Here is an 18,331-nt window from a genome sequence, read left to right on the forward strand (position 1 = left end):
GCTTTACAATCAAGCAAGGCAGGCTAATAGGTCTGGAAGGTCAAGCTCCAAGAGCTTCAAAGCCTGCTGTGACCATCCCCTGGGGAGTCAGAAACCTGTGTCAAAGTTTCTGTTGCTGCTCAAAAAGTTTTGGAACTACTGGGCACCATTTATCTTGTGAATTTGCGTCTTCATATTTCCTTTCTTTTCCCCTACTTCCCACTTATCTATTAGGATCAGACAGAAAGACAGAAATTTTTTGCTGCAGACTCACTAGGATGACACAGTTCTTTAAATTCAGCAAAAAACACTGAAAAAAAATCAGGTGTCTTTGAACCATCAATCCAGGGTGTCAGGAGAAAGTGGAGCCAAAGTAATAGCTTGCTGAGAGGTAAGTGTCTTGCTCTCCATACTTCATTCCTCCCTTCTCTCACCTCCATCTATATATACTACCCACTCCCTCCCTGTTATCATGACAAACATGCCAATAATGGCAAAAAAATAAATTGCCTAAACTCACTATGCCTGCAAAAAATTACCACTCATGCTGGCTTGGCCTCTTGCTATTTCAATGAGCTGAACTGGTTTACCCTTTGAGCAACTGAACGTAAGGCCTGGCACACAGGGAGGAGCGGGAGTCTGCAGCTGGGAAAAGGTGTATTCTCCTTGCACTGATGGTGAGCTGACATTTTAGCTCAAGTTGTACAGTAAAACGATACCCTCAAGTATCACATCACCTGCACATACAGGGGAACTGTGCTAAGCGCTGGTATCACCAAATTGTTCATTTACAGCAAACGCTGGTTGTGGGTATGTGCACAGGGGTGTTGATAGTTCTTTCAGTACGTCTCTCTCCTTCGGTTCTATGAAATAGTTTCAATGTTCTTTCTTGCTAGTCAATATAGGACCAAGCTGTATCAACTGAACTTGCAGTATGATATTTCCACAAGGTAGTATTTCAGGAGGGGGCACAACTTAATTATGATAGAAGATTTTGAAGGTGATTCATTATAGAAAATTACAAAGAAAAATGAGCTATACTTACGAATACGGTAGCCTTTAACTGTACAAGCTAGGCTAAATGCCTGAATCAACCAGCAACTATTCTTAATTAATGATTCAATGTAGCCACATGCTCCTAGCTGGAAAATAAAAGAACAGTTTCATATAACAAAACATAGCTGAAATAAAGATAAGAAAAATATTGCACCTCTTTACATTACATGAGAAGATTGTGGCTGCCATTGGCTGTACTATATCTCATTAGTAAAACAGAGATTAGAAGAGTGTCTTTACCAGTGACACCCATCACTTTTAAACAGCAAGAATTTGTTCTTTCAATTATCAGTGAGATAGGAGGTATGTGGGGTTTGTTTGTGCTTTTGCAGAGAAAGTGATACGTCTGGCATGTGATGCAATGCGACAGCTAAGCAACTTTTATAAATCACTGACTTAATCTTGCAAACATACATGGACAAGCTTAACACACGCGTAGCTCCACTGAATTCCCAAGCATAAAATGAAGCACATATGTAAGCATTTAGAACATTAGCAAATACAAACCACCCATAATTCAACTTTATTTCAGTACAGTGACTTATATAAATGTAAAAAGAAAAATGTCTGCTCTTTTCAGTCCAGCACTAAAAATGTTCAAAGCTAAAAAGCAATTGCCAGGAATAAATCTAAATTTATCTTTCAAAAAGATTTAAATTACTGGCTTGTCTCAATCATCTCTCAGTGCCACTGCAAGAATCCACTCTAAAGAGTTAATGAATGTAAGAAAACCTTTAATATTTTGCAGAAGAATTTGACATTTAATTATCAAATAGATCTGTTTTCACCTGAATTTCACACTAGCTCTAAAGGAAATGGGAATGCAGTTTGTAATCTTGTAGTCAACTTCACTAATTACATTACATCACACAACAACTGCATCTAGTACTAGGCTTGAAAATTCTAGCTTTAAATAAAAGGTTTAATTAAATGTGCATTATTTTGCGATGATATGACTAATCGTGCTCTTCTTACTCGTTTCTCACTCCGCTGAGATTTTCACAAGACTTCTAAGGAGAGACTTTACTAGGCAAAGAAACCAGAACCTAGCCCTTTGAAAATAGCTTGTGAGCTTTCACAGAGCTCGACTGAATACAAGCGTGCACATTTTCCTATAATGTATATGCATTACCATTCCCTGGATAGGCACTTGCAGTTTCTGAATTAAAATGGAGCCTGCTTTGTGCTTGCAGAAGGCTGTGGTCCTGAAAAAGGATTTTTAATGACCACTCAACGCACTGTGCACACGTCCAATGAAATCATGGTGCTCAGGGCAGAGGAAAGGCAGCAGCAACTTACCGAGAGGATGTTCTTCATTGTGATCACAAAGATGTTGTATGCAATCAGCCAGTCCCAGTAACGCAGAATGCTCCTGATGGGCTTCAGCAACAGATCTCCACCAAAGAGAAGGAAATAAAAGCAGGCTACCAAGTAGCCCATGCAGAATATGCTGATCCTTGTGGTTCCCGTTATGAAGATTATAGTAAGCACAAACCAGAAGAGGTAACTAAATATTATCACCTTATACATGTCTAAGTAGGACCTGGAATTAAAAGAAGGAGAAATTACCATTTTCTGAGGGCAATGCTACCTTTCCTCTACCTGTGCTGCTAGCAAACACTTATGCCTAAGGTCTACTGAGTGTTCTCATCCCACTTCAGCATTTGGGCACCTGCTTAAGTCTTAACACCAAGGTCAGTGGGTCTGCCTGGCTCATGTGCTCAATTCTAGCTCGTTTGCAAGTGCATAAGCACCTTGGTACACCCTGTCAGGGCACTTTGCGTCACGTGGGATCAAGCTTTGTATCAACATGAAAGGGGGAAAAAACATGCTCTCACCAAAGTTCATGATAGAGTGATATTATCTGGCAATGCCACATATGCAATTTAAAAGCTATTTGAGATCATCTTTTAAGACGTCTGAGCAATACTATAGCAAATCTATCTTCAAAAGCCAGCTACAGTACTCCACTGCAAACAATTCTGTATTTATTGATGACTACTAGGGAATTCAGTCTGGTTAAAAGCCTAGTTTTCAAAGGCAACTGCTAAAAATATCTTTCTCCAGTGGAGATCAACTGTAAAAGTTTTGAGGGGTAAAAGGTTTCTACAGAATGTAAATCTGATAGAATTTACTGAAACGTTTGCTAGGAAGCTACGAGACCGAGCTATCTGAAATCAGCCTGGCCCACAGTGGGAAAGAGTGAGACACAATTTGGTATTTTCAGATTCCTTAAAATCTTGACCTAATATTGACTCAGTGAGCTTTCAAATAAGAGTATCTGCCAAAGGCAATACCAAATACTACATATAGCTAAACACTGCAAAACCAACTCATTCTTGGTTTCCCCCTGTTTAGTGTTTTGATTCCAGATGTAACTGTGTTTTCAGGGTTTGTTCACTCAGGCTGTGAAACTAGGTTTGTCAGGAAAACAGGCAGAGGGACAGCACTATAGGAGTACACATATACCTAAGCCAAACCATGTAAGGAGTAAATGAACTAAATGCACTGTTTGAAGCCACATAAAAAGGCCCCTGCTGCTTGATGTTCTCAGGCTCAGAACTTTCTAGGACTATGTATTTATAGTCCCACATTTATAGGCTTGTATTATACATTTCACTTGTCGAAGCCAACCAGAGAGGCATTTAAAGAAAGGTAATGAGAAAGCCCCTTTATGTTTATTTCCCACAAACAATTAAGAAATTTGTGGACTAATGCCTGCCAAATCTAAAAATGTCATGACTTTAGAGATGCTACTGGGTTTTGGGTGATAAAACATTAAAAAAGAATCTATACACACTGGCAAAATGAAGAAGATGAAGACATCAGTTGAACAGGTCTTCACTAACTTAATATGCACTGGAAATAATGCTCTCACTGTTTCTCCAGAAGAAACGACCATAATAACCATGTTGCTTTAATAACTATTGATGTGTGGGATGGCTAGGAAGAGATCACCTTCCTGATACTGCTCTAACAATTGCAATATTTCAAAAATCTTGTCCTCTGCTACCAACAAAATGCATCAGCATCTTTTGAGAAAAGCCCAAAATGGAACTGAATTGATCAAACAAACGAGTATCTTAATACTCTTCAATAAAAATGGACTCCGACTCTTAAAGACAACTGGACCTGGCTGGATCCAAACTTTCCAACATATACACATGGCATTTGGTTGAGTCACAGTCCAACACTAGATATCACTCTCGGATTAAAACTTCCAGAAATTAGAGAGAATATAAAAAGGAAGAGAATACTTTAGCTATTTTTTTCACTATAATGTTAAACATTTGCTACATTTTAGCACTCATCTAAAATACTAAATGCAACTGTTCTCATTTTCAAAATATGCATTAAATATAATAGCATTGGACATCTCTAAAACAAACAACAAAACAGGATGTAAAGAAAAGCTTCTCAAAAGGCAGGAGGCAATACAACTATGTCAAGTGACAAATGATGTAGTTCTTAGAAATGGAAATCTTTCTGATTTTTAAAACTATGCAATTACAAGCAAGCTCAATCATAAAAACGGCTCCCAAGAATTCACCTTGAAGTGGACATCTTACCAAATGGTATTTGAACAAGTCATCCAGGACACATGTAAGCAATGAATATCACCAGCCATCCCAGGTACCTCTGTGCTGGCCCAAGAACAACGCCACACTGAACACAATGGACAGAAATACACCTGAGCAGTCTCAGGTAGGTAAAATATTCCTGAAACCGCACTTCTTTCATTTGCAATATGCAAAAACTCCTTGTCTGTTACAGTGTGGAGTCACACATCCCCCTAATTTTCATTAATTGTTTATAATGATATAGGTCGGTCAAGTGCTGTAAGAGCAGGAATGAAGACTTGTGTTGGGGGGGCAGTCCTCAACATATTGCCTCTCAAATCACTTGACACATTCTCAGATGCAAATCTTTAAATTCTGCCTCAAACCCCAGAAAGTTAGGAAGTGAGGTGTTTCAGTTCCTTGCTCTGGAGATTATAACGCAACAGTGGGAGGCTGAACCACAAAGCCACCCCCACAGTTAAAAAGACCATACACAAACACAGGACTTCAGTAAGGGTGCTTACCCTCTGTTTGAAAACTTGTTCATAGACAGCAGAAAATGCTTAGTCTTGGACAGCATATACCATAATTTTATGCTTTCACTGCAGACCACACAGATCATTAGTTTAATGCCATGTAAACCTTCCAAACCTCATCTTCTGAGTGGTCTTTAAATCCACATCCAGTCACAGAGATGAGAGGCCACCCTCAGGATGTGGTATCTGACAATACACCTAGGAAATCTGAGCAGCTGCTTCTCAAGGGGACAGTCCCACTCCCCTTCATCCCCTCAGCTCTCTGTTCCAGCCCCTTCTTTGGCTTTGGCTCTTTGAATTGGTTTCAAGAAGCAAATTTGCAAAAGTGTATTTATTTTGGGGAGAGGACAGAAGGAAGGGATACTTTTCTGCCCATTCAGCCTATAAACCAACTCACTGCTGGTGTGATGAATGCAAAGGCAGGAGTGTGCAGCTGGGGGCCAGGAATACAGCCACACATCTGAGGAAGATTAGCCACTACACCAGTGTACCAAGAGCATCAAACTACGGCTTTTGGTAGCATGATAACCTCTGAATGAGAAATTACACAGAAGAAACCTGAAAGACGAATGAAAAATAAAACATGCTGATTTGCCAACTGTGTCATTAGCAGAACCCACTGATCCTCTGGATAGCATTTTGGAAAAATTTACCGTATCACTTTGCTCAAAACCAAGGAAGACAAAGTCTGAAGTTCATTCCACCCATCCATCAACGCTATTGTAACCTCAGATGGGTCTCTATATCAGATGATCTGCTTTTCTTTATTAAAGCTTTATTAGTCTTACCATGATTGCTTCAATATTTTATTTCCACAGGAATTAATTTTTAACTGTAATACAGTCCAGCCTGTTGCAAAAAGATTGCTCTAGGTGTAGTTGTGTTCCCAGCATGCTTAATGATGTGTTTAGCTGTGGCCAGTCTAGTGTCCCGACCTCTGCCTGCAGGCACCAAGAGGTGCTGATGCTGCAGCTGACAATCCCTTTGAGGAAAGGTCTTTGTCCTCAGACAGCGCTTTGAAGTTTAGGGAAAGAATACACTTCTGCTTACACACTGATGAGAGAGTATTGTGCTGTTGCACTGACTGATACAGCTCAATGCTCCTTCGCGCTGGAGGAGCTGCTGTTATGTAGCTTCATTGCCTTCCCTTATCAGCCACCTGTGTTGCTCTGACTGTGGCTCGCCATCTCCATATAACCTCAGGGCTCTTCCTGCAGCCCTCTTCCAATGACCACCCTCTCCCTCTCCTCCAGGCATATTATCCCTATATATATGCATTCTGCAAGCTACCTCTACTCCCCAAATTTCTTCTTCCTTTCCGCTCTTCCCTATCTCCTGTTCCTTACATTCTTAGCAGCCTGTGTGACCCTGCATCACACTCCGTTTCCCCTTCTAATCCTGACATTGCTAATTTCTCACCAAGCCAAGCCTTTCCCTGTAACTCTATTTCAGTCTTCAGAAGGCTGCTTCATTGATTTTCCCTTTGTCAATAGCTACATCGAAGCTTCTGAAAATTATCTGCTTTATTTCAATGGACTTCTTCAAATTTAGTGTCATGGATCCTAGTGTCTTAGTCCCTTCTATTTTCATCAGGACCTCTTCCAGGACTGATATTCTCTTACTTTCTCTCTCTTACCAGTGGGCATCTTCCTTCATGCTTCTATCCACTTTAAAAATTCCCAAATCCAAAGTTGTGTTATTTGTCGAGGCTCATTTTATTAGCAAGAAAATGTTTATCTGTTTTATACAACAAATATGACGAGAAGCCTGTAATGATGATTTGCAGATCCTCTCTCACTACCCTAAGTTAGAAGTGTAGTTCCAAGAAAGGCATTACATCTGCCTTTGAGAGACTCCACCTGACTCACCTGATGATGGTTCCCAGGGGGCAGGTATGAAAGGAGACAATTCAATGACTGGCTGTTAATACTGTTTCTGCTCTTAAGAGGAAAAAAGTAGATTACAATCCCAAATTTTTTCCTTGTCAATGTCTAGGAGAACATCTGAAAACTGCTTGGGAACCAAAATGAGGATTTTCCAGCATTAGAGACTGTGGGAAAGGATTATCCTCAGTGAAGTCACTTTAAATCCTTTTTCATTTTAAAAGCTCCTACTTCTGTTCTTCGTTTTTATTTCTGTTTCAAAGGCCTTGGTTGTGCTCTCCCTTGGGGTCAAGCACATATCCCCTGAGAAATCTGGGGGTGGAAAGACAAGAAAATTTCAGGATCTCTCTTCCTTAGACTGTATATATCATTGTTGAGCTCAAGTATTTCTCCAGAGAGAAGAAAACTAAGCATTTGGAAATATGTTCTTTTTCTGCCACTGTTTATATTGCAGTTAAAAGGTTTTTATTCATGCTTGCTAGAACAGTGACCAACTGGCATCTTCTCAAGGGAAGAGACACATCAGAAAGGGTGCTTTGCTCTGCAACTGCCACTTCTTTTACATGGCAGTAAATACACATCGGGCTTCTCAGAAAACACATGAATACTAAGCACTATTTTTTTATGCTTTGTAATTTATTCATAACCAGGTTGTCTTCACTTATTTGTTTGGCTCTTTCTGACTGACTTCTGGAGAAATGCCATTTTTCATTTCACTTGCTTGGATAAGCTCTGAACCAAATTCTTTCTTCAAGAATTCTTGTCCATGTTACTAAATTACTATTTAGACCATTCTGAAACTTCTATGGCAAAATGCAAGAAATTTTTTTAGACAAAGTCCTTTCAGTTCCAAATTGTCTTGGATGGAGGCCAGATACACACATTTTCTTCTGAGGTATATCTTTGGTGGATTCTCCAGAGCTGGAGAGTCCTTCTTTTTAAAGATTTATAATCCCTAATAAAAGATTCAGTTACTTTAAGAGACTGCCCAGCCATCCTCTGGTGCTTCTTTGAAGCAAATTAGGCATTTAAGATTGCATATGTGCAATATAACATCATCTAAAACCTGGGAAAATCTGCATTGTAGTGAAACCACTGAAGGAGATACTTAAGGGCTCAAAGAAAGACACCATCAAGAACATATGCTCTATTATGCAGTTCATACTAAAGGAAGGTCTGTTTATACCTATATACACTGTTCTACAAGTATGTTCCCATTACAGATTCAGGAAGCTAACACTATAAACCAAAAAAAAAGAGAAGATACAGCTTACCTGCCTAAGCATCTACAAGAAAGGATATCATAAACAGGAATTTCCTCTGTTCCCGAAATTAACGGGTCTTCTGTTCATTTGATGGATTTTTCAAACAAAAATGTCCCTGTTCTGTTTCTTTCTCTGCCTTGTTCTTTTCATTCTACTTCTTATTCACACAACATAAAACTATCACACAAAACAGTTGCACAGATTCCTGTATTTAGCTGGAACAACTATAAAGTCATCATGGTTTATTTGTTCAGCTCACCACTACTAATGAGATTCTTTGATTTTCTGTTTTTTTGTACTCTCCACCAGCAATATTATTTACTGCTTAATACAAGTTGTAAACTCCCAATTAAATGATTGCATATAGTTAATCATCTATACACAGGTCTATTTTGTCAGCACATGCCAAGCAGTGTGTTTGAATGGATGTTATGCCACCAATGACTTCAAGCTGATGCATACCATGCATATGAATCAAAACACAAAACTTAACCCAAAGGATTGCGGAGAGGCAGCAGGCCAGTTCAGCTTGGACTTTGCTTTCCATTGTAAACCTGACATTGATTCCCATCCAAAATCTTCAGAGAACATCCTCTGTGCTTCAAACTTTTAATGCTTGGCCATTTGGGAATATCTTCTACAGACGACCAGAAATACCTACCAGATTCCAGGGAACTTTGAAAAGATGCCAAAAGAGGCTGTTTAAAAAGCAGTGATTTTCTTGCCTCTTTTTCCCTTCTGAAGATAGCCTTAAAACACATTCCCATCATTAATGAGTTTTTTTCATGATGATTTTTTTTCTGGACTAAAGGGGGAAAATTCCATCTTTTCTTTCTGCCAGTAACCATGTCACCAGTGACGGTCTTTGCTAGTGATCAATCACATCAGTGTGCCTGATCCAACTTAGCTTTTGCTAAGACAAACACCACCACAGTGGCAAGAAAAAAACTCAGGCAATCCCCCCTACACATTCCTTTCAACCAAGCCCTATTTGGCAGATGTCTTTTGGAAAGCATCCCCACTTGATGGAGCATTTTGAAGAGAGATTATGACTTCTCTCTTTCTGCTTATGTTCCTGGATCTAGAGCACTGGATCCACTGTGTAGACTGGAAATATTCAAGGGGGAGAACCATTCACTCTTTGCCCAGGAGTAAGTATAAATGTCCGGACAAATGAGTCAATTGAATGTGTTTCAATGGTCTCCTCTTCAAGCTATTTCAAGATAGATTTGGCCACCATTTCTAACAGAAACAGCAGGATCAGCCTAAAGATCTTGAGAAGGGTTCTGGTGATAGCACTCTTCTGGTAAAAGAAATAAAAGTTTATCAGCAAAAGGGAGATTTTGCTATACATTAGTTCATTTTTTTTTAAATTCCTTTCACACTCAGACATCTGTTGGTAACATGCATTCACAAAACAAACACCTAGTCTGACAAAACACAATAGCTAAGAAATCTTACTCTTCCCATTTACTCTTGTAATACTGCATCAAACTTTCAGAGACAACTTCAATTAAGAGTATGCCCAGCACAACTCAGAAGAGCTGAGCTAATCCATGTTTGCTGAAATGATCACATCGGAATGGCTCCATTGTTTGAAGACCATCCAGAACACACTGTCTCAGGCTCCGCCCCCTTTTTATATTATTCACCTTCTTAAACAACCTTACATGAATGCTGAGAAACAGGAAGACATGCCAGTTGTCCTTCCAAGACAATTTTAATGTTCTTATGCATAGGTGAAATATCACAAAGGGCAGTCTCTTACATTAGAGTATTATTTTGATTGTACTGGGACAACAACTCAGCAGGACATGACTGACGACTTTGTGGGATTAAACACATACATGGGCGAGTTCAGACTACAATGGATTCTTGCTAACATGCCTGTGCTTTGGGGGAAGCCACCAGAGTGCTGAAGGCCACCATAAACTCTGCCTTACAGGCAGGGAGGGAATGTATACTTCCAGGCAAATTTATCACTGAACATCCCTCTGGGGAGCACTTAAAACAATCAGCAGTATTAGGAAGACTTGTTTTCATCTGCCCTTTTCTAAACGAGAAGCTGATTACCCAGAAGCTAACTATCTGCTGCCTCATACAGCAGTAAAAGGTACATTATGAGATGGGAACATACATGAATATAAATTCCAAGTAAAACTGGAAGCTGTAAGGGTTACTTTCACGCTAGAGAACTTTACAAAAGGAGGTGCTGTATTTTCCAAGATTCTATGATTCTTACCGGCAGTGAATGAAGTCAGGAACAGGATTATGCTGGCTAAAAGATGCTGCATCAAGATTCATGCAAATTTCCACGTTGTCTCCAGCTATGATTCGTACTGCAGCTTTATTTTCATCCTCAAATGTCTGCCTTTGTAAGGATGCACACAGCAGCAACATGAAATCATCTAGGAGAAAGCAGTGGTTGCAAGAAAAAAATTCAGTCATTAACTTAGGTGTAGGGAGTGGTGGCGATATATTATAATGTAGCTACCAGACTGTTTTCCCCACACTTTGAACTTCCAAGACTGTGCTATTTTCAACACTGATTTGAAATTTATTGATGTATTTAGTCTTTTTACCTGTCATCTTCTATAATTCTTATTGAGAAATAAATTAGAAAAGGGGAAAAAATTCATACGTTTTGATGCTGCTTCATTAAAAATGGGATACAGAAAAAACAGATGCAGAAATTACTAATTCTTTGAATTTTTCTACTGCATACAAAGCCACGCTTAGTATTCAGTCTCCCACAGAATATGTCAGCTTGCTACTGAAGAGCAAATAAAAGGCTGGCTTCAAATTACACTGTACAGATGTACACTTCACAACTATGTGCTAAAACACTTACAGACAAGGAAGACAGGGTTAGGTCTCACAATGAAGTCTGGAAAGTATAACCACTTTATGATGTTGGAGTTGAAGTTGGCATTACCACTTCTCCATGGATAGTCTGTATGACAGAAGCACGCAAAAATGCAATCAGTACTTTATACCAATTACTTCATCCTTTTCTTCTGAATACTTATCAATTTTCCAGCACTTTTCTGTGAAAGCAAACAGCAGTAATTGTCCATAAAGGGTAAGTGCCCTTACCTTTACAAGGAGCAGGTGGGATGCCAATGCAAAGGAAGTACTGGAAGGTAATGATGCACGCCAGAAAACAGCAGTATTTTGGCCAGATCTCTGCAATAGCTTTTCTTCTACGTCGATACAATACAGCAATCAGCCAGAAGGCATGAATCATGGCATAAAAATCCATTCGTTGACCAATTACATTCACCGATAGAAGAAAACAAGTCTGGGAAAGAAGCAAAAGAAACATAAGCAATATTTGCAACCTGATGGCTAGTTAATGCAACAATGATAAACTATTCTGGATTCTGACAGAATGCTTGAACACGTGCTGGGGCTGACTGCAGGAACCCTGTGCAAACCAACACACTAAACCAGTTTGTATCTTTCCAGCAGCAATCTCCCCCACCCCAACCCCAACCCCCCAAATTTTCGATACTCATTTCTATGAGTGTCAACTACATGAATACAGCACTAAAGCAGGTTTCCATTATATGGTATCTAAAGATACAGAATGGAAAGAGCGTTGTCACAGTAGCCTATATGTGAAATGTTTAATTGTTGCCAAGCAAAGCACATATTACACAGCCATATATTTTGATAGCACTTACAGATGTGAAAAAGAAGAGGAACTATTAAGAATAACAACAACTGAAGTGTATCCTCATGTGGGAACCAGACAAAAAGAAAAGGGATTTAGACGGTATAACTTCTATTGGCTATAGACAAATCCAGTCAATTGCTGTAAGGCAGCCTTAGTTTTCCATTTGTCTAAAGGCTCTGCATCTCAGAGCATTTCTGTTCTCTGGCTCCACTTAAAGTAGTCCCTTCACTCAGTGCCATGAAGCATGTTTTCAAACTCAGTGAATAATTCATAGTGAATTGTTTATTCAGGGCACTTCACTATTTTGATTTTCTCTCTCCTCAGATTAGGATAAGGTTAAATTTATTTCCTGAAGGAAAGAGCTTGCTGATTAATTTTAATTTTCACACATTCTTAATCCTCAGACTGGCTGTGAACAGTTTACCGTGTTTATCAGTAGCAAGGGTGGTAGTGTTTAGTAGATACATCAAGAGGATCATTATGATTAGATTTGGGATGCATTAGCCTGGGACTTGCCTTCTGCAAATAATCATAGAAATTTGTGAAAAATCACTATTTCTACAAGCATTTTTGAAAATACATTTCATGTGTCTGTGAACAAACAGACGAGGTAAGGGAACAGAGATGAAGCCTTTTTTTTTTTTTTTGTGGTACTCATTCAGCAACAGCTTGTCTTCAAGGCAGGTTCAGTTCTGATGTATTGCTGCTGGATTGGGTGAAACAGATAGAAGGAATACATTAGCTGAGCATAAGCCCCAGCAGTCTGGGCCACTGTTGCTGGCAAACAGACAAGCAGATCTTCTACTAAATCAGACACCTACCAGATATTTAGGATACATCATGGATCTTCAGAAAAATCCCTTCACTCCTTTGTACCTGCCTCTCCTAATTCTCTGTGTGTTTCTCATCTACTCAAAAGGTCTTTGGAGAAAAAACTTTGTCTTACAGTAGTGGCACAAAGCAGCAATAACCTTCTCTGGAGCTCTTGCTTCTGCAGATTGCTAACAGCTATAGTAACAAGTATAAAAAAGAAGGATGCATTTGTGCAGCCAGAGGCAAAAGAAGCTTAGAAATGTTTAAACAGAGACAATGGCCTGCTAGCCCCTGCTTTCTTCTTCTGCTCCTGCAGTCCCTGGTTCCCTCTGTGTGTGTGTACATGAGAGGGTATGCCTCAATTCTGTCCCTTGTTCCATCTGTTATCCCTTTTGTTGAGTTATAAATAAGACATACAAAGAAAAGCAAGAGGAGAACCACTACTAGTAGATAGATAGCAGTTGCGGCAAGGTCTAACATGAGTGATGACTAAGAAGCATCCAGCTGTCAAACATAGTCCAAGCTAGTATTCAAAAATAACACAATCAAGAGGTTTTGAATGATAGTCTAAAGAAAATTAACATATAGTGATTTACCTCCAGACCAAACTTGTAGAAGAAATAGTTTATGAAATACTTGACACAGTTTACCAGTCCATCATCCAGATGTGCTCTTGTAATATCATGGAAAATGGTTTTAGTCACGGGAGCGGTAAGGTTATTTCGACATCTGTAGTACTCTTGATGACGGTAGATTGTAACTTCAAAAGCCAGAATAGCCAGCATCAGTAAGTTATTCTATGGGAGACACAATCAGAAGAATATTAAATAAAAATCAAAACCACAAAAAGCTGATGAGCTTAAACCCATGAATACTCAAATGGATGTTACCACTTAGAGCTTCCGCACTCCAGGATGCACTGGCACCTATTCCTGGCTACTATCATTGAAACAATGTAATGTTCCTACCACTTCTTGGGTTTTAATGAAACATACTGACATGCAAAAGATACATTTAAAGACATTAGTTAAAAAATATTATAATGAACACTAGTTGTGGAAAGGAAGGGGAGGGAAAATGCATTGACCCATCCATGTGCCCTCCCATGTTTCATAGCTTCTCTTAAGACATCATGCTTTGCTTTGCAGGAGACAGAGGATACAAGCATACACAAAGCCATCTGCAGGGGTTCAGCTGGCAAGCACTGACTTCCTAAAACTGCAAGGGTGCTGGGTAGTGCAAATATATCCTGGATACTCTTTTAAATGAACAGTCTATCTGCCAGTCCTCACTCAGGCACAGCTCCTTCTGTCCCAAAGCCAGACTGAATGGGATGCAGTCTTGAGCAGCTCTGAAGTGAGTTTTTTTCTCTGAGGAGGGAGATCTGCTCTGTGCTCAATGGAAGAGAGGTATTAACCAACTCCAAAAGTTGGTTAAAAAGACCAGCTCAAAGAAAGTCCCTCAAGGAAGCCATAACTGAAGCTGAAGAGGCAATCTCTAGATCTCTGTTCACTGAGAAATATTTGGGACAAGAATGTCCTGAGACAGGTGCCACTGGGTTGTTTTGGTTTGGGTTTTGGGTTTTTCTTGACAAGAAGTTATTTTTGCTTGCTGTCCCTGGGCTTCCTATTCTTATTGGGGAGAGTTTTACATAATCCATCAGATAGACTCCTCACTTCAACACTGCAGACATTTTGAATGTCTGTTATTAAAGGGGCATAACAGAAACACACCAAGACTTGAAGCTCGGGACCTTCAGGTCTAGCACTGAACTGAATTCCTCTATGTAGAGGAGACATTTTATTTGCTAACTCAATGAAAACCCTCCTATAATAATTTCTGTTCCCAAAGTATTATCTATTTATAGCTGTAAAGCTCCTAGCATCAAGCCAGACACCAGTAGGCAACTTTACTCTCCATGCAGAACTCTTGGGTCAGTAATTGCTCTTCCCCACATATATTCCTAACTGTGGGAGATGCATGGCTAAGGGAATGAGAGGCAGAGGCACTACCAGGGCCTGATATGTTGACCACCAGAGCTTGGCAGGTCTTCCTTACACAAACAAAGCACACAGAGGTAAGCTCTCAGGGAAGAAATGAGGAATAAATCTAGTTAGATCAAAACTTGCTGTTGTTCAATCAGCAAATTTATGACAACCTTAAACTCTGTATACAAAATCTTGGAGATTCTTTAAATTAAGAAGAGACATGCAAGGTTTCCCCCGGGAGTTGGCACATTTTTATTCTAAGTAGGGTTTTTTACTCAAGACAGAAATAATAAAATATCGCTTATAGGCATCAACCAAAAAACAACGACATATATTTACTAGTGTCTGAATGAATTATTCCCTTAGCTCATTATATTTTCTAAGCTGTGGCTAAGGAATAAGCACTTAAAAAAATTAACTGCTTATGGCATATACTGTCATTCAAGGCAATTACTCCAGTTAGACCCATCAGTCCTTTGGTACCTGAAAGCTAGGTACCTCTTAATTACTTAGAGTTCTTAAATATCGCATTTCTTAGAGTGCTTTTAACAGATGCTAGAGTCAGAAAGCCATACTTCTATAAGTAAATTATCTTAATTGGTACTGAATCCCTTCTGGAAATGTCCTGTGTAACAGATGTGGCTTTCTGCTGTCTCTTCCCCTCTGTACTTCCCTATTATCAATGGCTTGCATTATACTTTTTGTGTGGCAGATTATTCATTTCAAAGACGTTGCTAATTTCCTCACAAATAAGAAAATATCTCAATACAGATAATTAAAGAAGTTACCCTTAAGTACACAAGCAGGGGATAAGACTTCCTCAATCCAACCCACTCTGCAGGATCAACCGGCCCACTGTAGAGGACTGAGGTTTTGAGCTCTTCTAAATTGACCTTAGTTTCATTCTCTCCTGGCTAAAAAGAAAATGCAACATTTTATAAAAAATGAGTTTCAGGCTGCTTGGAGAGGGAATGATAATCAACAATAATACATCAGGTGAACAGTAGTTTTCAGTACTTGATATGCTTCCTTTTGCTGTTCTTCATTGAAGAAGGCAGCAGTCAAACCTTTTTGATATACACTTGTACTCACCAACGTACAGTTACTGGAAAAAGTGCTGGGATCAATAGATGTGAGCTGGTACAACATTTTGCAGACAATAATCACACATGTCCAAACAGTGCAGATACTTGATGCCAATGGGCGAAACTGAGCATATGGCAAAGCAAGAGCCCAGGCAATTAAAAACACAAAGTTAAACAGAGACACCTGAAAACACAAAAACAGGATGGAAATTACATGAAGAATCAAGAGAACTGAGAAAGTCTGACCTTTTCCATAGTAATTTTAAAAAATCATTCAAAAGAAAGGGACATAGAGAAACTGTGAGAAAAATACTGGAAAAAAAAGCATTTACAACAATATTCACAGTAACACAGACACAAAGTGGCAAGTGAAGAAGGGAAAACTTAACAGTCAGTTTAGGAAGAACGTTATCTCCTACATAATATTAATACTATTAGACCCACAAAACTGCATACCCACCCTACAAACAACAGACATGAAATAAGAGGGACCACATGTTGGTTCTGCTGCTTTAGTACACATGAAACAAAGAAGAGATGATACAGATCTGTGTGTCTGTGGAACCCACCTTCATCCTGTTGACCTTTTTTCCCCCAAAGATGTGAGAAAAAGGATTTTTTATTTTGCTTTTTAGCGAATCTTGTCCTACTACCCTGTTCGAGGAATGCCTATGTCAGGCAAAGAACTCACATTGCCCACACCAAAGGCACAGCTAAAGGTGTTTCTCCTGTTTTCTTTAGGTGTAGTTCCACGTTCCTGTTTCTTCAGCACCAGACCCAGTTTAAATAATTTTCCTAGATGTTCCTTCCCAATCCTTTTGTACACCCTCCATCCCTGGATGATGCCCACAGCCTGCTTGACCAGGGGAGGGATTATGTATCTTCAGTCCAAAGAATTAGACTAACAAAACCTTAATACCTGGAGAAATGGGGAGGGCTGAGAATATCTAGGCAGATAGAACATCACTGTGGAAGAAGATGTCAAGGCAGGTCCGCAGCAGCTGACAAGCCCAGCTGGATCCCACAATTTCAGTGAGGTCTGACATAAGGAAGGTATTTCCCTACACTTGGGCACACTGCGCAGCAGATGCTGACAAGCCTCCACCATGGGTAAGACTTTGATAGTGGGTGTTTACTTGCCTCTTTCACTGTGACCCAGATGATGTAAGAGGAAACAATTTTGATGATGTGCAGCTCCAACAGCCACCACACAAAGACTTGCATCTTATGAAAATACTCCAGGAATTTCAAAAACAGCACTGTAAGGCGGTCAATCACCAGATGCCACTTGTTCCTTAAGTCTGCAGAGATGTTCAAGCAGAACCATTGGGAGGAGAAAAACAGAAGGTCTCTGTAAAAAGGAATGCTCCACTAGACAACAATGAGCTTTCTACTTCTTTTCTTCTAGGCCTTAGAGTAAGACATGAAGGAGGTTAAAGATATGGCTCAGTGGTTAACTAAGACAAAATGGGGTTGAGGCCCACTCAGCTGTGGTGCTCTCCCTTCTGACTCACGTTCACTGAAAGGATTCCCTGCTTCAAAAGTAGTGGTGATGGCTTCCCTTGCAATTCTGTTTTTGTTCCCCTCTAGCAGAGCCTTTCTGGGGCTCCATTTTCCTCCAATATGTTTGGACCTAAGCTTAGGGATCCCACCCAGGAACTAGATCTGAGATGCTCCAGCCCTGGCCCTTATCCAGCTCAGAAAGAACAGGGTTTTGTTTGATGTTTGGAAGATATGGACTCAGTCTGTTTTCAGAAAGCACAGACTACTACTATTCAGAAAGCTTTTCAGCCAACCTGGAAGAGATCCATGCACACTAGGAGTAGGATTCTTGTCATATGGGTTTAGACAGCTATACTATAGATGTCTTCATATGGCAGAGTTGTCTAAACTGCCTTGCAAACAGCACACTCCCCTAGAGTGTGATTTGTGCCATCCAAAGACAGACATCTAAAACAGGCAAGGCAAACTGCAGTCCAGTTGAATATTTCTCTCAGTTGAAAAGGGAGCTTTAGCAAGTTAAGATCCTGAAGCTGGTTGAACATATCCCTTCACAGACATTATTTTGCTAAAAAAGCCATCCTCCCAAATAATACCTCAACGAGCAAGCATGTGGCAACATCTATTACATATGAGTATATATGACAAAACATATGCTGAACATGACAAAACGTATGCTGAACAGTGCTCTCTGAGTGCTGGCTTTGCTTGTGGGCTGGCTATAAAACTGTTGCACCAGGCTCATATATATTTGTACAAAGTCTTCATGTTGTATTAGGGGTTTCAGAAGCATTTTGGAGATTAGGAAGGATTTTGCATGCTGTGAGAACATTCTTACAGTTAACATCAGAGACAGAAACATTTGCAAGTGACACCAGAACACATCACTGTCTAAGCTGTAAAAATGCAAAGGAGTTACCAGCTTCTGTATGTAATTATTTCAACTTATCTGGTTATTTTATATGTAAAGGAAGCCAAGATAGTTAT

The 18,331-nt window shown here is 39.7% G+C and overlaps 1 protein-coding gene across 4 annotated transcripts in view; it reads right to left on the bottom strand.

Annotated features, from left to right (window-relative positions):
• Window positions 1–18,331, bottom strand: part of PIEZO2 (piezo type mechanosensitive ion channel component 2) — a 483,849-nt gene that overhangs the window by 56,799 nt on the left and 408,719 nt on the right. For all 4 annotated transcript variants that reach the window (XM_087756833.1, XM_087756825.1, XM_087756843.1 and 1 more), the window contains 9 exons: window positions 16,985–17,145; window positions 15,852–16,028; window positions 15,548–15,673; window positions 13,368–13,568; window positions 11,376–11,580; window positions 11,131–11,232; window positions 10,522–10,687; window positions 2,335–2,578; window positions 1,025–1,121 (listed from right to left, as the gene is read on the bottom strand). In XM_087756833.1, coding sequence (XP_087612959.1) covers window positions 1,025–1,121; window positions 2,335–2,578; window positions 10,522–10,687; window positions 11,131–11,232; window positions 11,376–11,580; window positions 13,368–13,568; window positions 15,548–15,673; window positions 15,852–16,028; window positions 16,985–17,145 — 1,479 coding nt within the window. The remainder of the gene's footprint in view (window positions 1–1,024; window positions 1,122–2,334; window positions 2,579–10,521; window positions 10,688–11,130; window positions 11,233–11,375; window positions 11,581–13,367; window positions 13,569–15,547; window positions 15,674–15,851; window positions 16,029–16,984; window positions 17,146–18,331) is intronic.

Source organism: Nipponia nippon, unplaced genomic scaffold (genome assembly GCF_047370975.1).
Source record: "Nipponia nippon isolate SJK-2023a ecotype South Korea unplaced genomic scaffold, ASM4737097v1 scaffold_1, whole genome shotgun sequence".
Taxonomy (NCBI): domain Eukaryota; kingdom Metazoa; phylum Chordata; class Aves; order Pelecaniformes; family Threskiornithidae; genus Nipponia; species Nipponia nippon.